Consider the following 20,949-nt stretch of genomic DNA (forward strand, 5'->3'; position numbering starts at 1 on the left):
AGCTGGGGGAGCAGGCAGGGGATGGGGTCTCCCATGGTCCCCTTCCCCCGTCCTTCAGCCCCCCCAGCCTCTACTTACCAGCATGGAGTCCAGGTCCAGCTCCCTACTGCAGTGGGTGAGGACTGTCCAAGTCACTGAAGCTCTTAGAATCTTTTCTGAATCAATTTGGAGAGCTTCAAATCAATTTAAACCTTTTAATTAGTCTCCTGATTCGATTGGGCCAAATCCCCTCTGAACCCAATCATCATCCGAAGCTTCACACAGCCCTAATGCAAAGTAGATTAATTCTACTGCACATTAATTAGCTCATTGGCATGATATTTGCCTGCTGTGCTAATGCACAGTAGAATTGGTTTACTGCACATTTAGCGCCTTGTGTAGGTGCTCCCTCTGTGTGGCACTTTCATGATAGTCCTCATAACTGAGGCTTTCTACAATGGTAACTACAGTCAAGACTCAGCATTACATCTAAAGAAAACTTAGCTGAGTGCATCATCTTTTTCCACTTCCATTTTTCCTTTACACTCATCATATAGGATCAAGAAAGAAGAGTAGGGGGAGGTCGAAAAGAAAGAGGAAAATTGGGAGGCAGGATGTGGCAAACAAATGCTTAGAAGAGTCCACAGTCTTTCAGATTTTCTTTGATTATTATGTCTGTCACTGCATCAAAAACGAACTTAACATTCTGGGTGTCTGTTGCACAGGTTAGGTGAGTATATATCTCCTTGTCTTCTTTCTTTACATTCAAGTCTAGGAACTGTTTCTTGATATAATTTCCTGCATCTTCAAATGTGTTTGCTCCTAGTTGGAGATAATAATAGAAAACAGAAACAAGACACTTTCAATTTGGGCATCCTAATCGCTAATAACAAAGAAGATTTTGATAGGGGTGAGAGGTGAAAATGGGAAATGGGAGGGAGAGCATAGGCACTTAACTTTAGGTACCCAAACTTGAAAATGTCAAGTTTGAATTAGCCATTGAAATCAAAACGTCATTATAAAAATAAATCATCCAATGTTGTGAATGCTTAGTGCCTGCAGCTAAGAGTGAATGAAAGAGTTAGGAGTGTTAGCAGGATTAGGATTGCAAAAAATGATAGATGTGGCAGGAGTGAAGAAGGGGAAGGTGTAAAGAAATTGAAAAAGAAAAATGCAGGAAAAATTCATAGGTTTAAGGGTTGACAGTTAATTTTTTTTTATGTAATTTTGCCAGCACTCACATAAAAGGGATGGAAGACTATTCTGGGGACTTATTTCAAACACAGGACTTGATGTGAATCAAGCATCTTTCACCTAGTTGCTGCCTGGATATAGTAATATCTGGATATAGTGATATCTGGGTCTGCTCATGTTTATGGAGGACCAGAGTTTCAGCTTATGTAAACTGGCAAAATCCCACTGGGTCTAGACCATATTGTTTAACTATCCTAAGTTATAGAAAGTAAAGCTCTACAGCTGGGCACCCAAAATTGCTAGCCACTTCTGAAATTCAAGGCCATACTATATACTTAGGATAACACTCTGGAATAGTGACACACTTTTTTCAGTTGGCATAATGTAATATGATTATGTAATATATATTCTGCTTCACCAACTGGGAGTAACTGCTGTTTTCTATCTGCAGAGGAAATTGTGACATCAATAAGAGAACAGACATTTACATTTATGGAATGTTGTTAGATAATGCAAGCAAAAAATCCAGATGCTGACATGGGGCAAGTAGGTGAAACACCATTGATCTCCACAAAGAGTAATGGTGACATCATCTCCTCTTGCTTTAATAACTTTCTCATTAGCCTCCACATTGACTGTTTTTATGTAGTATTCCTCTTGAACCCTAAAACCTACCGTTGTACTCTGGAAAGCAGACACGTAGATGAACTTTTGTTATTTTCTCTTGGAAGAGATCTTTCTTATTTAGAAATAGCACAATGGAGGTGGTTGCAAAGTACTTATGGTTGCAGATACTGTTGAACAAGTGAAGGCTTTCATGCATTCTGTTCTGTTAAGAAGCAGAAGTTGTTCATTAGAAGCTGACAAATTCCATCCCCAGGCATCACTCTGTATCTCTATCTCTATCTAGTGTGTGTGTATAAACATATTTTAGTCAAAAAGAAATACTGCTTTGTCCGCTTGTAATAGTTATTGTGAGATGCATTAATTCTTATGTGCCATCACTGCATTAAAACTTCACAGAATAAGATATTATTTTTTCCTTCCAACTTACCACTTGCTTATCTTCTACCAGTACCATGTCATAGGCACTAAGTGCAGCACAGAATATGATGCAAGTAACCCCTTCAAAGCAGTGAATCCACTTTTTTCTCTCTGATCGCTGTCCACCCACATCAAACATTCTAGGCAAAAGGAATAACATATGTATCATGTATAACAGTAAATTATGAAGTCTTATTTACACCTTCAAACTCACAATGTAATTAGAGATGGATAGTATTGAAATACCCAGCTCACCCAACTACTATTCTAATACTCTTTTTGGAAAGTCAAAATGATCTACATATTACTTACAAATATGTGGTAGAGATGAAGCCAATAGGTGACCCTAAAAGTGACATGCGGTGGATCCATATATTCAAGCAGAGCACCAATGTAGTCAAGGAGGCTCGACAGAGATGCTCAGTGAAAGACTGGGCTCTAAACTGCTCATAGAAATGAACTAGGGAGGCCCTGGCTATTAAAAATACCCTTAATATAGTATTATTTTGTTTGTTAATTGTAACATTTGTAGGGAACTGATCAACATAAGATTACTAGGAATCCAATCACTAATTAACATACTAGTTATAATAAATTGCCTAGTGTGGGTTTATATATGAAGCTCTTTGTTTTCTTTGTCTTTCCTCAATCTGTTATACAGCTGTGTAACTAGCAGAATTTTTTATAATTTTCTGTATGTTTTATCTATTTTGTGCCCTGGCAATTTCACCTGTTGCTTCTGCTACATGACATGCTTGCTCCATAGTTAAAGGAAAAAAGAGGATTTAAATATGACTGTTATTCAAATAAGCATATTTTATAGGTGCAATGAAGGCTGGAGCGAGTGCAGAGCAGGAAACCACCAATCTTCTTAAACACAGAAGAAGGTACCACACCATATGTGGGGGACTGAGCTAAGACCACTTTTTTGCCTCACAATCCTTCGACACTCTCCTGAGTTTGAGATTTCAATATGAGAATCTGGTTCCTTAGGACCAGCATGGTCAGACAGGATACAGGCCTTAAGGTTCTCACTTATCTTCACATTTCTTCAAGTACTAGGGGTGAGTGTTCTTCTTCTCTCCTGATTTTTGGGAAAAGATTGGCAAACTTTGAATCCCAAAGTTTGTTTAAGGTGCAAAGTCCTTCTTACATTATCTCCATCCTTTGAAAAATATTTTATATTTGAAACTCAAGCCAGATTTTGCACTTTATGCACTTTATTTTGCAAATAAACCAGTTTAAGTGATCAGAAACCGGTTTAAACCTGTAACAGAACAGATGTTCAGGGTACATAAACTAGTTTGAAAATGGCTGAAACTGGTTTGAGATAAACCTGGTTGAATGTAGTATCAGACTTAACTGATCTGGATCAAATCAGTTTATGAAATGTCTGTCCTAGACCCCATGCTGGTTTAAGTTAAACCAGACTCCTCCAGCATCCCAGCATGCTCTCTGAGCTGGGTAGACTCTCTGCTCCAGAGCAGAGCTGCCCTCTCCCGTCTGCTCCCTGGCTGGGGCTTGGCAGAGACTGCAGGCATTTGCCTGGCTTCCCCCTGCTCTCCACCTCCTCTCCCCATTCCCTGCTAAACAGGGCAGTCCCTTATCCCCTCTGCTTTACACAGACACCTCTCAGCATTAGCTAGCAGATCACACACTAGCTATGGTAGACAGGACAAAGCAGAATTAACTGGTAGCTGGTAATGTCCCTTGTTTTCTTAATGGGGTGATAAACCCTGAGTTAGAGGCAGTCAGTTCCCTGCTGGGCTAGTCAGAAGTGTGTGTGTGGGGGGGGAAATTCCTCCCTAATCAGATCATCCTGCTGGGGACCAGACACTCCCCACCCCACCTAAGCTCAGCACTTTGGAAAGAAGGGAGGGCTGCTTTAGCACCCTCTGCTCCCCTCTGATTTCTAGCCTGGGATGTCTGTGCAGTTACAAACAGATTTAGCCTAGCCAGGTTAGACTAACCTGCAAAGACTGAATCAGTTCAGGCTCAGGCTTTTTGTATGTCTGTCCCTAGCCTATGTGGGAGTGAAATGCAGCATAATTTTGCTAGCAACAGAAATAATAAGATTCAATAAGAGTGAATCAGTTTACTAATAAATATGGCAGAATCATTTTTTACAGAAATTGTTTTTTTATACAATATACTTACCCTCTACTTGGTTCACCATGAACAAATTGAGTCCTGAAAGTTAGTAGAGATTATTCATTTTTCATAGACTGAATGAAAGTCTAATTTCTAGAGCTGACAAAAGAGTTGGAAACAACTTTTTCAACAAACTTAATCTTTTTCTTTCTCTTTCACACAGTGTGTCTTTGAATTTGAGCTTCGTTGATTTGTTAACCAGTACTTGATATTCAAATGCTGCTTAGATTCAGTTGTACACATGCACCCACAGCTTTTGTGTGTGTTTGTATGTGCAGGGGCAGATCCAGGAGGGGGTTGAAATAGTGCAGTTGCATCTCCTTTTGATTCCTGGTCCACCCAAACTTTAACACCAAAAGTCTGGGAGGGACAGTGGCATGTCTATTCAGGCAGTGCTGAAAGAGTGGACCGACTTCATGACTAATTAACAGTGATAGCAATGTCTACAAGCTGCAAACTGCAAAGCTAATGTTGCTTGAGTGGCTTTAATTCTGCCCTCTTTTGCACAGACATCATGATATAATCTTCTATGAAGCGGCTACACAAAGTTTTTTCTGTATCACCTGTATGCACATACAAACCTGACACTGACCCCAGGAAAACCTGTCTGAAGCTGACAGATGCCTGTGGCTGATGGACAGTGTGGCAGGGCAGAGGGAGCGCTTGCCCATGCCTGGCACCCTGGTTGGGCTCTGTGATGCTGCATCCGCTCATGGGAATTCTCCTGGGTTCAGTGTCAGGTCTGTGTGTACATCATGGAGTGCTTCATGACAAGATTTCTGACAGACACAGATACCTCTTTCCCCCCCCACTTTCTAACTGCCTGGAGCTGACGGTTGGCTAGAGATAGGAGGCAAGGCTGCAGAAAGTATCTGGGCTAGTGCTGACTCGGTTCAGGGAGAGCTCAGGGCTAGGGCCCACTGGGTGCTTGGCTGGAGTAGCCAAGGACAGGATGAATGCAGGCGTAAGGGGCTTAGCGGGGGGGCTGCAAAGGAGCCTGGGATGGTGGTGAATAGTGACCTAACGTAAATCGATAGGGTATCTGGTACAAAAGTTTGATTCACTAGCCTAACCTAACTCGATTAAGTTTGAGTCACATTGATCCAGGTCTATTTTAGATTGGGTTCTGATATTTTAAAACCAGTCTATGTATGTTGAACTTCTGTTCTATTATGGATATAGACTAGTTTCTGATCACATATACTAGTAAAAGTGTAATGTCTGTACCTGGCCTTAGACTCTAAAGATTCCATTTTGGGGGCTTAACTTTAGGGATCTAAAACGTATCATTATATACTTAAACTTGGAAAGTTTACACAGAAATATTTTGCCTGTCTCAATGGCTCAGATCCCTCAGATAAAAATGAGGGTTCAGAGATTCTGTAACTGGGTTGTTAATGTTATAATACATGAGTGTAACAAGCGGGCATCCTGGGACCAATTTCAATATAGGCCTACCCATTTGTTTCTGGGCTAGCCACCCACCCATCTCTCCTGCCATGCCTTGATGTTCCTTGCTGTCTGATGTTAAATTAGGCGGGAGGCTGCCCTTTAGCTGCCCTGCTGACAAGGGCCTCTGTATATGCTCCAATCTCCCCTTGATGTGTCCCATGCCTCACAGATGTTTCATATGGCCTAATAATCAGCCTCATCATCATACGGCTTTGCAGCCAGCCCTATCCTTGGGCCTATCAGCCCCTTCCTTGGGCCTGTCATCCCCTTCCATAGACCCTGTCCTCAGGCTCTAAGACCCATCAACAGGACACAAGCCTCTCACAAGCCTCTCTTGACTCTCAGCCCTGTCCTTGGGCTCCCATCCCCATCCCCAGGCATCCTCACTGGGCTCCAAGCCCCCTCTGACTATGGCTCCCAGACCTGTCCTTCCGTGGAGCCTCACACTTGACTTCCAAGTCCCTTTTATAGATAAACTTACCAGGGATGTGGGGGCTGGGGTTATCAGGTGCCCCTACCCGCCTTTCACCCAGGGTGCTCTGTTACAATAAGCCATATTTGATAAGTAGTATCCAGAAAAGTTATAAGTTATCTTTTAAAATTTATTCTCCCCCTCCTTCCGCCTCACCCACCAATCTTTTACAAAGATCTAGCTATCTGACAAACTGAGGAAGTAGCATCCAGGTAAAGTCTGCATACCTGAAATTTAAATCCTTGAAGGAAAACTGAGTCTCAATAATTCCAGTTGTTTTCACTCGGGAGTGTAGAACATCTTGCTCATTGGGAATATACCCAGGTGCTGTCAGCCTGTCCAAATCATTAAGATAGCTAATGGAATAAGACAGAAGTTAATAATCAGGGAGTTGGAGATTTCTGATATATCAGTGGATGAGTGAGTATTTTTGCCATACAGAGAGACCCGAGTTTTGCTAGTCCCACTACTGTAAATCTGAAGAAACTCTACTGCAGTCAGCAGGGTCACTGAGTATAAGAGCAGCTTAGCAGGAAGAAAATGCCATCTTCAATGCTGCTTGAGTAGCAACTAACATTAAAGATTTAAAATGTGAAATGTGCTACAGTAATCATCCATTAACCAGCACTGTGGCACTATTTGCCTGTTTAAATCAGCCGTCATTGGATTCAATTGTATTCTGATATATGCCACTGATAATACATAGGTTTTAATGGAGGCCTGGCCATTTTAAGTGAGAGCATAACGCCCCTCTGAGACATTTTTTATCTTTCTCAAAATGCAAAGCAAACATTTTAGTAAGTGGAAATTACCAAACTCTTAGAAATAGATCTTCTGGGAATTATGTCAGGTAATATTATCAGACAATGCTTCCAGATTATTATAATCTTTTTATCTCTCTCAATTGAAATGAGAACATGGTGGTTTGGAGGAATTCATAGCTAAGGGTTATTTCCCTTCATCCTGAAATTCACAAGATAAAGGTATAGGCCTGTTTTTCTCTTCTTTAGTTTAGTCACCATTTTGTGTTTAGTATTTATATTGCAGGACTTTCTGGTGGCTTCCTGCCGTCTTGATGATCCATTGGATAAAGATCCTAAGAACAACCATATGAAAGAGGAAATATCAGTCTCATTCTTAAAAATGGGGAAATGGAAGTACTGAACATGCTCAGGATCACATATAAAGTCTGGCAAGACAGGGAATTGACTAAGATCCCCTGAATCGTAATTCCTTTCCCACCATCTTTTCTCCTCTCCTGTAAGTACAAGCAACATAAAATAGAGTGGAAATTTTAGTGTGTTTATATAAATAAATGGATTTTTCCAATTTATATTGAAACGCTGAACAAAATTAAAAAACAGAACTACATGAGTTGGGATATATTGTTCAGCAGTGGGTGAGGTAACTCCAGGCCCTCAGGATGTCTCAGTTGGCACTTTTCCATTTGGCCTACATTACCTGTTTCCTTTTGTTAAACTCATCATTGTAAGGCTCTCCCATATTTTCTAAGTTTTGTGGTTTGTTTTCCATCCCTCACAAAAGGTCTGGTCAGCATGAACTGCTGCTATACAAATAAACTCCAGATCTTATCATCTCAACCAAGCAATATTAAGTGTATTTGCAAAGTAAAAAACATGCTAGTGCTAGAACATTTCAGCACTTGCGGGTTAGTAAACAAATCGTTTGTAAGAAGATTTTCATATTTTAAACTCAATAGCAATCATCCATGCAGAAACTACTTAAACTGATTATCAGTATTTCCATGTCAACCCATTATTTCTGTCCAGCTGCAGATGCACACACCTTATTTTAAACCTGCCATCTAATTCTAGTTCATTGATTCTTAGATTTGCGTTCAGAGCACATGTGTTAACAGCTGCTGTAACTATAGGTCAAGTCTATAGAAACCATGAATCGCAGCAGTCTTAACTATAAAGAATATAAGTAGCAAAAGACAGACATGTGCATGAAAATTAATATACTCACACCTTCCCTCTTAAATGCAAAGAGGAATCAAGTGACTAAACAAACAAGTGAAATGTATTAGTAGTAGTAATGCTATAGTTCACGCAGCAAGTTTTCAATAGTCTTAATTTCATCCCTTTCTTCATCTTTCAGCAGCTGATTTATGACTCCCTGAAAGTACATCTTCACTAGAATTCAATAAGCCTAACATTTTAATGCTACTGAGCAGCAAAAAATAATTAAATAAATAAATAAAAATTAAAAGGAGAGTGATTAAACTTGGTTTACCAAATCTGCTAATTAAAGAATAATCAATTACACACTTAAGGTCTGATCCTCAGCAGGTATAAATTGGCATCTCTCAGGAGAAGTCAATAGAGCTATCCCAATTTATTATAGTTTAGTTCTAAAAGCAACATAATTGTTACACTGGAAGGCTGATTGGCTTCAGTAAGCTTTAGATTGATAATTAGAAGCTTGATGGCAATGACAAAAATGACAAAAATCACATTGACTTTAACAGTGTGGGATTAGGACTAACAGAGCAGCTTTTGAAAGGTATTCAGGCACCTAAGATGCACAGAGATGCCTAACTGGATTTTTAAAAGTACCTGAACAGGTTTTAGATGCATACTTCCCATCAAAATTAATGAGACCCTTGGAATAGGTGGTTCTTGGATAATTTCTTTTATTTCTCAACTATATCTCTGGCTAAAAACAAAAAAGAACATGATCCATGCCCATCACATCACATAATCTGTGTCCATCCATGCTTTTCTGAAGGCATTTACCTCTTTTCATAAGTTTTCAGTGTGGAATAGGAGACAATACACTAATCTAGAACATATGAGACCTGAGCTCTCTTCTAGCTGTGCTACTGACCTACTAGGTTATCTTGGACTTCACCTTCTCAGTTAGGTACAGACATTCAAAAAGTCCAAGGCAGAATCAATCTAAGTTACATGGTTTCTGTAAAAGGCGCAGTTTAGATTGGTAGTAAATGGGACACACATTTGCCCTTTAGTGGTAGAGGGGAAAATCTTAGACTGGGTTCCACTATTTTTAAATCAGTCTGTGTGCTGAATTCCTGTTCTGTTATGGGTATGGACCAGTTTCCAATCACTTATATTTTTAAATGTATAACATCTGTACCTGGCCCTGGTGGCTAAATTTCCTAATGTGGAACCCCTCAGTTGTCATTCATTAACATAACATGAAGATAATACACAATTTCTCTTCTGGATGTGCATTGTGGGGGAAAGAAGGACTAGAAGAATTTCACTATCCATCCCATAGCCATAGTGGCAAAATATTAAAAGACTATGGGGAAAAAAAACTGCTTTATTTTACGCAGTTGCTGCCTATATTTTTAAGGGATCACTCAAAAATCTGGCATGATCTGTATTATGCAGGCTATTGAATTTCAGTGAAATTTTCTCTTGTAAGTAGTCAGTAACTTTCCTTTAAATATCTTGCAAGACATCGAGAATGGAAAATCTCATTACTTCCCTTGGTAGTTTGTTTCAGTGGGTAAGTACCCTCACTTACTTTGAATTTATTTGACTTCAGCTTCCTATCAGTGCTGCTACTTATACCTTTCTCTAATAGATAAGAAAACTTCATCTTTTGTTACTACTGTAAAAGTACTTCTAGCCAGACTTCATCCAGTAAGAGGAATTGTAGAAACAGATGAACCAGAAACTGCATGGGAAAAAGGTGTAAAATGGGAGCTGGGTCTGCCCAGTGTATCCTGAGACTCAGAACTGTGGTAAATTAGGATTTCTCTGCCCCGTCCCCTCTCCTCCCCTATATGACCAGCAGGGAAAAAACTGCAGATACATTCCCCATAGAGTTTGCAGCTTCAGGAATAGTTACAGCAGAGATCTCCGGCCTGTACCTGCCCTGTGGCTGTTTGCTCCAGTTCTTGCCTTTCTAGTTCTGCTTTAAGGTCTTTTCCCTATGGTGCCTTAGCAGTTCAAGATCAAACCTAGACTCCACAAAAAGCTTTAAGTGAGAGGCAAGGATTTCTTAGGGTGGTATGTTTTATTGGTCCAACTACATACTTGGGATAGAGTTAGACAAGCTCTCAAATGCAAGATATTCTTCCTCAGATCTGACGTGTCTTACATTTGAGAGCTTATCTAACTCTATCCCAGCTACATAGTTGGTCCAATAAACAATATCATCCTAAGAAGTCCTTGACTCTCTCTCAGTTTACGGACTATCATGGCTAAATTGCTCTTGCACTACCTTCAAGTTAAGGACAATTTAATTCAGGTTATATAAATTAATTCAAATTAAAAGAACACCTTTTATCTCCAGCATAGATGTCTCTAATGAAAGAAACATCCTATTATTATTGATATCTATTCACTTGGTTACATGATTTTAACGTCATAGGAAGACCAAAAAGAAGCCTGGTTGCTAAATCCCCACCTTTCTCGCTGTGTATTCTGTATATGCTAGATACTCCAGATTCTAGAAGAGAACATTAAAAAACCCACAAAAAACCTTTTAGGACTTGCTAAAGACCAACTAGTTTGAGTTATTTCCACAGGTCCATCCCAGAAGTAATTAAACATCCTTCAGCTATAATTCTTGTAACTTACTACGCAGCTGAGTCATTAAGCTGATATTCTGCAGCCCTTTCAAAGCAGGCCTGGATCCCAGGGTCCTTCCACAGTCGTTTTATGACTTCTGCCAACTCAGAAGACATGGTACCTTCATCCATAGAGTTTCCCATAACGTAGAGTTGTTCTTCGTCTTTCTAAAGTAAAATTTAAATGAATTGGGTGAAACCATACCATATCACTTGGCCTCCTAAATGTGCTTGTTTTATAACGAACAGCGATGGTTTAGGGATTTCTCAATCTCAGTTTTATTTGTAACACTACTGTATGACGCCATTGCCTATCACCCCACACACTGGCACACCTCTGAGGCTGGACATAACGAGGGCAGAGAACTTTCTTCTGTCTTCCTGTAACAGGGGTCTATTATATCCCACCGCAGCTGCTCACGTCAGGCCAATGCTACACAGAGTACTTGTATTGAAATCTCTAAATATGTCTCCTGAGCCAAAGTAGGAGTGAAACTTTAGGCTTAAATATTTTCTAAGGGCCTTTTTAATACAATTTTGAAAATAATTAACACATTTTTCTAGCCTTGGGGTATTACAGAAAAAAAGGTTGCTAAATGAATCCAACTAATGAACGCGTTTCTCTCCTGATCTGATCTTTAAAGAAAGAATCTGTAATTGAAAAAAAAAAAATTAAAGAGTTCTTGTTTTAAATATAATCTTTCCTAATTTTATGTGTCCTTTTGTAGTCCATCAACAAATGACTGAAGGCAATGTACTCTGTTGATTTCTTTTCAGTAGTTAATGGCTTAGAAGAATATTTCAAGAAAAAGTATGATTAAAATGAGGTCATTTGATACAATGTCAGAGCAGTGGAAATCATAGAAAATAACGTAATATAACTAGACACCTGACATGACTCTCTCAGTAGGCCTAAAATTATAATTAAAGTTGTTATAATATTTTGAGCATAAAATTCTGGTTTTCTCAAAAGCTGGAATTCTTATTTATAAAAAAAGGTTCAAATTTTCACATAAAATATTTAGAAGTTAAAGACTTGTTTTGTTTTGTTTGATATTGACATTTGCCAACCTTGGAAAAATTGCAGCCTGGCAAAAATGAAACACTAGAATTTTGACATGACAATTTTGCCCAAATTTGAGAACCTTTGAAAAGTGTGCATGGGGGAAGGAGAGGAGCACAAAATAAAACACAAAATATTGTATTCAGTGGCAAAAAAAGATAAACCCCTTGAAGATGGGGCTATGGATGAGCAAGTCTTATCAACCTTCACTCAGTGTGAATAATAATAATAAGTTGGGCCCTGTGTCGTGCTTCAAAATAATAAATTCAGTAACCACAGCAATTAAAATGGCTTTTTTAGTTTTGTGGTGGAAGGTATTATTCAGGGAAAAAATGAGAAAGGCAAAGAAAGGTAAAATAAAATGCCAGAAGCACTGCACAAATCATTCAATCTGAAATCCAGGGAGTAGATGAAGTCCTATAGATATTATGGGCACCTGTACACATGCCCGATGCCTGCTCTGATTTTTGCTAATTAGCATGTGTAGGAGCAGACTACAGATTAATCAAGTTTTCTAGAGTGTGCTAATTATCATGCATCCTTGGCATGATGTATCCAGCGTCCCTGTACTTCAAAATGGCAGCAGAGGTGCTTTAACTCAAACTTGTTGAACAAGGCACTTCTGCTACCATTTTGAAGCACGAGATGCTGGAGACATGCAACACTGTGGGTGCTTTAATTAGAGTGGTTCCTTAGAGCGGCTCTAATTAAAGCACCCCACTACCCCAGGGCACATGTAAAGACACCTTTTGTTCTTTTTAGTGTCTCTCTTCTGTTTCAGTCCTCAGTAAAATGCAAAAACCAGAGTCAAATCTTCAGAAGTTTGACAGAAATGGGTCTCCTGTACCCCAGAATAGTTCAGTGCAGAATGCAAATGGATGCTGGACAAACTGGTATAGCATTTCCTTTGTTTCTTTCTCAAATGAATTAGTTGCTTACTGACAGAAGTCTGGATTTCATCTGCAGGGCTTTGCATAAATATTCTTTATCTTTTTTAGACACCCCCCTCAGGTTCACATGCTCTCAGTACTGGGTTTGAACAAAACCCACCTAGTACAAGGCCTAGCTGAAACCGGAGTATTACCTTGCTCAGGTCAAAACTATGAGAAATTGTAAAGTGTGTACAGTGTTATGGAAAAAAATCATTGCGCCTGGCTTCACCAAGAAGGGACATTCATTAGAGACATTGAACCTACCCAATATAAATCTCAAGTAGGCAGTGAAACTCAAACCCAAATGAGTTTTAAAAATGATGAGGTTTCATTTAAAACAGCAATTACATTTATAAAGAGCTTGAGTTAAGAATATAGATATACTACACCCGCAATTCTGTTCCTACAGAGACATTTTGTTATTAACCTTAGTGAGAGCAAGAGCAGGCTTATTACACTATAAAGAATAACTTAACTATATTTATATTCAACAAAAATGCAACTGAACTGTTTCATGAATGTTTTCCATTTAGCAGCTCCATAAGCCGTGTAAGTTATACAAAATCCACTCTCTAACCAGTGTGGACTTCTGAAAATAATTTTGTAATGCTTGCTGTGAATCTGCCTTTGATGCCATCACAACTGTTTGAGTGACTCAAGATTTGGAAATACAAGTAAATATGAGGGGAAAAGTGTTTTCTATCCATTTTCCCTACTACCATGTTAGCTATTGTGACAGATGTATTGTGACTTAGGGCGTTGTTTGGATCAAATTGTGAACTCCATCTTGTTTCGCGAACACTGCTTATTTCTCCATTTCTCATTTTAACTTTCATGTTGGAGTGTGACCTTTGTGTAGTATTGCAATATCTGCTGTGGACCACAGCATATATTTTTGTAGGAGTCACTTGATAGCTAATGGATTGGATCTACTGAAAAAACATGATAATAGAGCAATCTTGAGCCAACAGCCCTAGTTGTCCTAACTACCATGACACAGTGAATCTCTATCCAGAAGTCTCAATGTGGGGGGGCCAGGAGTGCCTCAGACTGGACACGTACAAAATGGGTCAGATTGGGAATGTTTCCTAGGAAGGTAAATCTATTGTTGCATGTCAAGAAAGTCCTGAAGACGAGAGAAGACAGGCAGTACTGACCAAAAGTTAAGTCTCCTAGTAGGCACTCAAAGGGAGTAGGGTCAGATATATTTGTTGTGTTTCCAAAAATAGATAACTGTCTTTGCTAGGTCTGTGTTCCTTGTTTTTTTTCCGTGTTGTTCCCGTATCGATATGCTAAAATCAGCCCTAGTCAGACAGAAGCCCGAGGGACCATGCATAAGCACCTGAAGGGAGTAACTTATGTTGAAGATTGGTTATTAATTTGTAAGGCAGTAGGGTTGCTGAGCTCCACCTCATAATAAAGAGCACTAGGCCATTCAGACCTTAAGTACGAACAGTGATCTTTGTCTGCCTGGATCTGACCATCTTAGGATATAAGGAATCCAGAGCTTAGGTCCACTCACAAGTCTGTCTGGAAGAAGGGTATGGGCCGCTAATGTTGCATTAGCACAGGCTTCTGAAAATAACTTTGTAGCCCGTTTTTCATGGATCGGTGTGGGACATTGTGTGAAATTTCAAATGAATACTTGAAAAGTCAAATGACAATGAGAAAAGAGACGCATTGAGTTTGTCAATTTTTGTGTTAGCTGTAACTTTTAGTAACCCATGAACTTTTTGTTTATCCTTTTTAGACCAAATTACCATATGCCTTTGTACTGACAAAATGACTTCCAGAACAAGAACAAATTTCAGATAAGCACCTGCAATTCACATTAAGGTAACTTTGGGGAATAGGGAAAACCTGCCAAAATTAGAAAAACGACCTGAAATTCTGGCTACACTCGAGCATTTGGGAAGTTCTCAACAATATGTACTTATGTTGGCAAAGAGTAGTCATAATATAGAAAAGGAAAATGTGTCCCTTCCTTTATTTTTTCCCTGTTGTTTCCTTCAGTAGTAATAACAATTCTGCATGCCAACTGTGAAGTAAGATACTCTTTTATAGGAGGGTGTGGGGACTACTTCTAAGTCAATTTATCAAAAGAGGAGACCTAACATTTTCATTATCTGTATGCAGCATCAGAACATAACAGAGCTGTAAGGTAACTGATGCCGCATGAATGGGGAGAGATGGCGAAGCTCTTTTCTTCTCTTTTACTACTTCCATGATCACACTCTGTAGGTCACATTTAAAACCCTCGAGCTGAGCTCAGGAACGCAAGGTGATCAAATCACCAGTGTTAAAAAGGGTAGAGGAAGGAGAAGAGTGGTATACCAGCAGGCGAAACCTACCAGTTGCATGTAAGAGCAGAAAAGCAGCATCCCCTTGCAGTTAGTGTGAAGTTTCTGTACAAAACGACAGCTCTGGGACCACAAGGGGGCAGCATACCCCCTCTAGCTAGTCCCCTCTAGCTTAGGGCTCTTTCAGGTTCAACTAAGTACAAACCGTGTCTATAAAAAGGAAAAAATTACTGCTATTTTTTACAGCAATGAGCAGAGTAGCTAGCAACTACAAAGAAGTTCTCTGGGATTTTATCATTTCTTTAATAATGGAGGCTGGTTTATTTGTTTGTGCTCTCATTGGTTGTGTACAGTAATGTGTTACTCAAAGGGGTAGACTTGAAACATCTAATTTCTGGGTTTTAGCTTTGGGAAGTTAAGATTGAATATGTGTTTCATAAGCATAGTTTTGTCCCAAGAATAATTTGAGCATTACATTTCTACTAGGCTCTCAACCTTTTTTTGTATCATTTGTAACATCAGTGGCCAGTCCTGACCCAGTGCCCCTCACTCCTGACCCACTGCCCCTGCCCCCTCCCCAAGCTCCAGGCCCCAGCCCTGCCGTGTGTGGGGCATGGGGGGCCCCAAGCAGCCCCTCGCAGGCTGGAGCTCTGCCAGCCTGCAAGGGAAAAGCCAGAGTTTCCCACATTTGTTCTTTAAATGAGTATCCCTTTTTAAAATCTGTTTAAATCATGTTTAAAGTTTGTTCATGATGCCTTCATATATTCTTGCACCCCACTTTTGGGTCACGACCCACAGGTTGAGAAACATTGTGCTAGAGCAAAGCAATGGTTGAACTCTCTTAACTGTTCCTGCTAGCCCCCAAGAATTCATTACCTTGATAAAAAAGTTTATACACTTGTACCTTTTTCAAATGGAGTGGCATGCATGATACTCACTATACTGGTTGGGTTTTCATAAGCAATTCCTAATGTGGACATCGCCTTCACGATAGCCAGGATAGACTGCAGTGTGTTACTGTAAACGATGGACCTGAACTCCATGCGCTCCTGATCTGTGAAACCATCTTTATGGATGATCCTGTGTTGCAAACAGAAAAATGGATCTTAGATGACTTCAAGGGAAAGAATTCAGACGAACTGGATTTTGTGCTTTTGCATTGTGCTTGAAGAAGAGCTTCGTGTAACCAGGTTCAGAAAAAACACTTCTTATTCAGGAAATGTCACAGCACATCTCAGGAAGATAAGAGATCTGAAAAAAAATTATGTGCTGCATATGCTTCTCCTCTTCTGGGTGGTGGAGCTATGTAAGACTGACTTGTTCCCTCTGCCAGCTGTGGGGTGGTTCATATACTAGCAAGAACTGTTCTTGGCCTGGAAGCTGGTGGGTGCAGCCATGCAAACTCTTTGTGTCGTATCTCATTGCACAGGCACAAATTCCTGTCCCATCTCCTGACAGGCTCCCATTAGTCTGCTAAAAACTCTCTTCCTTTTATTTATTTGGCATCACCGCTCTATTCTATGTGTGTTTAAAACATTTACTGTTGAATATATTCAAGTATATTCAGTGGTAAATTTTTCTTTCCTGATCACTTTTTAAAGCTCTCTTATCTACTGATCTTAATCTTTTTGATACTCCTCCACACTGGATGTTTGTGTACACCTCTCTGCATACGTGTACACTACTTTAACTCCTAATCCATTTATTACTACAGAGGTTTCTTATCTGTTTTTAATCCCACTTTTATTTTTATTAGTCTTCTCTAGATTACACCCATAATTGCTGTGATGTTTTCCTACTCTGAGGGCACGTCTACATGTGATGCTACATCACTACAGCGATGCACTACAGTAACGCGGCATCTGTGGGCATCTACACAGGGCCAGTAGCTACTTTGCAGTGCCTCCCAGTATAGCAAAGTAGCTGCTAAAAATAACTGTGCATCACCCATTTGGCGCAGTATGGATCGTTACATGGTGCAGTAACAACATCCCCATAGTGGCACATGTAGACATGCCCTGAGTTATTTATTCAAGAAATCATCCCATTTCTATTTCCTCCTTTAATTATGTAAAGTATTTGCACAATGTTAGGAAAACTGAGAAGCCTGTCTGCTTTTTGAGGGATCCCACTGCAATTTTCCTGTAGGGCTCAGTGGCACCTGGATTGTTACAGGGGACTTGTCTCTGTCTTGCAATCCATAGGCAGATGGATAGGGAGGTTGAACAGAAAAGTCAATTAATCTTATGCTGAGGGGTGGATTGCAGCTTTGCAATGACACAGATGCACAGCTCAGGAACAGCCCCGAGATTAGATTATGACATAGGAAGACACACAGCTCCTCACTAGTTGTAGAGAAGTTACTTCATTTCTTTCTGGTGCCCACTCTTTCTCTTTCCCCTGTCCCACTGAGCCACACGGTTGGGCTAGCAAGTACAACACAGTTCCCTCCATCCTGCCCCCTCTGTGGCTTCAGAGCAGAGGACAGGATATCGAGTAGGAAAAAGGCAGAGCTACAACCTGACTGGAAAGAGGAGGGGAATCTTTACTCACTACACAAGTGAGTAAAAGCTTTGACAGACTACGTCTAAATGAACAGGGTTTTTTGGGTAGAGGTGCAAATATTCATGTAGAAGACAAGCCATCACAGTCAAAGAAGAGAAGCTGACTAATAATAAATAAAACCTGTCCATGCATCCTATTATTTTTCTGCAGCTAGGAACAGGAGATGCAATGTTGCATGCAGTGATGGACAAGAAAATGCTCTATAACATGTCCAAGTTAGTTTTAGCACCTAAAGGGGCAAGTAGTTTCAGCTATATTATTAAAATAATATTTAGAATCTACTGTATTTTCATGCAGATGACCTATATCTTCCCCCAGAACCAGCTGGTTAAATTGATGTGCACATTATATGCAAGAAAAATGGATCCCCATGGATCCAGAAATTTGCCGGTGGGACGGCAATGGCAGCATTAATTGGCATAGCTCTGAGAGGGGATGGTGTGTGTAGGGGATTAGTTCACAGATAGACCTAGCATATGGGGTTGGACCACAGAGCCAGCACAGTGGGTAGGAGACTCAGCATGGTGTCCCAGATTCATCATGTGAGGTTGTCACCCAGTGTGCATCCCCAGAGCCAGAGAATAGGGTTAGACTGGGCATGTGGGCCCAGACCTAGCATCTTGGCATGTGGGCTGGTAGCAGTATTGGGAGATGGCTCAGGTCCTTAGCTGCTGCTACTCATAGCTGCAAAGATCCTGTCTTTTTTTCCTTCTGGCTTCTCTTCAAAACAAGATGCACGCTACACATGGGAGGTGTTGGGGAAGAGATGAAGGGTATATGCTGTATGCAAGAAAATATAGTGTTTCAAAGCTCACTGAAGTTAGAGACTCCCCCTGATGCCAGTGGTTTACATCTGGCCCAAAATGAGAGAGACCCCAAGCATTTGTAAAAACTTTCAAGAAGGAAGAAGAGTTGTATATGTCCCAATTTTATGTAGTGTCCAGGATCCAAGACAGCGTGGGATATTGGGGAAGGGGGGTGGGGGAGCAAAGGCATTTTGGGATCATTTTGAAAGGTCCACATGCTCATAACAGGCAAAGTAGGTCACCCAGCTGAGTGGCAATTCAACCGTTGTGGTTACAGCATGTTTTACAGGGGGAAAAATCAGACACATTTTCAAAACCCTTTAGGATCAGTACTGAGAACAGGTGCTTTAGTATGAATGATGGGAGGAAATGCAAGGAAACTCCAGACTACAGAACATTCAAATTCTGAGGTTGGCTGTTTTAGTCTGTCATGGCAAAGAAAGCAGTAGGGTCCACGTGGCAGTTGTGGCATTGAAAAAAAAATGGGATTTTTTTCGCGGTGGAGTTGCAAATATCTGAGGGAATGAGATCAAACAAGAGACAAAGATCCCAAAACAACCAACGTAAACTTTTTTGTTTTATCTTTCAAAACATTTGTAGAACAAAGGGACCAAGAAAATATAAGCACCCAAAATAAAATATGCTACTGTAATTAAAGGAAAAGAACCCTTGGTTTTTCTTGAGGCTTTTTCTACATGTATACTTATATTTACTTGATCTGGCAGCTTCCATGTCATCTACCCTGTGGACTTCTAAGGCAGCAGCAAACTTTTAAGATGCCTTTAGCAAGCAGAGAAACATATTCAAGTACAGTTTGGGGGCATGGACTTCTTTTAAAAAAGATTTAAAACCGGTGTTGTCATGTTGAAGTGCTCAGAATATAGCATCAGTTATTAACACTTGGGCCAGGTACAGACATTACACTTTTACCAGTGTAAGCAGTCAAAAACCAGTCTATACCCATAGCAGAGCAGAAGTTTAGGACACATAGACTGGTTTAAAAATGGCAGAACCCAGCCTAACATTTTCCCTTCCCCCCCACCAAGGAAAGAATGTGTGCGCTGTTCACTACCGATCTAAACTACGCCGCTTACAGAAAACTGTATAACTTGGATTGATTTGGCCTTGCGCTTTTTGAACGTTTGTACCTAGTGTCAGAGGAATACTGCCCTTGTTCCTGAGAAAGTTAACAACCTTTAACAGAAAACCTCATGTTGTTGAAACCATGTTGCGTTAGGTGTTATTCATAATAAGTGACATGTCACCCTTAGGGCAAATTTAGTCTCCTGTTATTAAGTGTAGGGAGATGCCACTTTTATCAGATAGGTGTGGTTAATTCAGCTGCAACAGGCAGGGTCAGTTAGCATATGTTTGAAATGTCTGGTTTTTTTCTGTGTTAAGACACCACAAGCTTGAGCGACGACATGTCTTCCCACACTATAGTGAAGAGTGTATCCAAGTAGTATAGTGTATATTCATGAGTGGTATAGCTTTAAACAAGCTAGCTCAGCTGTGGCTAATCTACCCTGTTTCTGCCATGCTTCTGGTACCAATGTTAGAGTTCTGGTATCTCCTCACTGCGGTGTCAATTTACCCAGAGTTTCATAGGACATTTTTCATTGAAGTCAATAGGTTTTGGATAGACTCTGACTTTAGTGAGTTTTGGAACAGGTCTCCAGCGAGATGACCAATAAAACACATAATAGCATCATCTGTTCTTTATAATATTGTATTACCTGGATCAGAATAACCTCATTAGGACTGGGTAAAATATTCCATTAATGCTTTTTCTTAAATGAAATTTAGGCTTTTAACAATAGCATAATTTGTGAACCGAACCTACTGTGTGTGTGACATTTTGTTGAAAAAAATGCCCAAAAGCTAAATGGTTTTGTTTTTTGACTGCAAATACTTTAATTTTGCACTTTTGCTAAAAACTTGACACTGTCCATGGGGGAAAAAAAAGTATGAAAAAAAGGCAAAAAAAATGATCACCATCATTTTTGTCAATTTTTTGTATGGAACACACTCTGAGCTGTAAATTTCATAGCCATGGGGGCCTTAAAAGTGATCTTGAGCTTTTCAGTCTAATTCTCAGTGCCATTAAGAACTGTTGTTGGCAGCCATCTCTCGCTTCGCAGGTCAGCAAAACAAACATGCTTATATGCATTTCAGAATAAGAATGAATTTATGTACAACTTCCATGTGGCTTAAGTACCTACTGACATGTTTGGCTGAATAGGGTAAACTGCTGAATTAGAGCAGTGGATGTGTCTACATGAGATGCTGCTGTGAAGCCAATACTGTGCTTTTATTTAGTACTTGTTCTAGTTGTAAAACCAAACATGTCAGTAGGCTACTGTGCAGTAGCATCAGCTAAAAAATGCTTGCAGGCACTGCTGCTCAGTAACTCTGGTAACTGTG

The 20,949-nt window shown here is 40.0% G+C and overlaps 1 protein-coding gene across 1 annotated transcript in view; it reads right to left on the reverse strand.

The window, feature by feature from the left end:
- Nucleotides 1-362: 362 nt before the first annotated feature.
- GNAT3 (G protein subunit alpha transducin 3) overlaps nt 363-20,949 on the reverse strand; it is a 33,077-nt gene continuing 12,490 nt past the window's right edge. Inside the window, exons 3-8 of the mRNA XM_019544022.1 lie at nt 16,093-16,234; nt 10,870-11,027; nt 6,520-6,648; nt 2,228-2,357; nt 1,849-2,002; nt 363-801 (exon numbers count right to left, since the gene is read on the reverse strand). Of these exons, the coding sequence (XP_019399567.1) occupies nt 611-801; nt 1,849-2,002; nt 2,228-2,357; nt 6,520-6,648; nt 10,870-11,027; nt 16,093-16,234 (904 nt within the window). The 3' untranslated portion in view covers nt 363-610. The remainder of the gene's footprint in view (nt 802-1,848; nt 2,003-2,227; nt 2,358-6,519; nt 6,649-10,869; nt 11,028-16,092; nt 16,235-20,949) is intronic.

The sequence above is a fragment of the Crocodylus porosus genome, unplaced genomic scaffold (assembly GCF_001723895.1).
Source record: "Crocodylus porosus isolate Cpor-Errol unplaced genomic scaffold, CroPor_comp1, whole genome shotgun sequence".
Taxonomy (NCBI): domain Eukaryota; kingdom Metazoa; phylum Chordata; order Crocodylia; family Crocodylidae; genus Crocodylus; species Crocodylus porosus.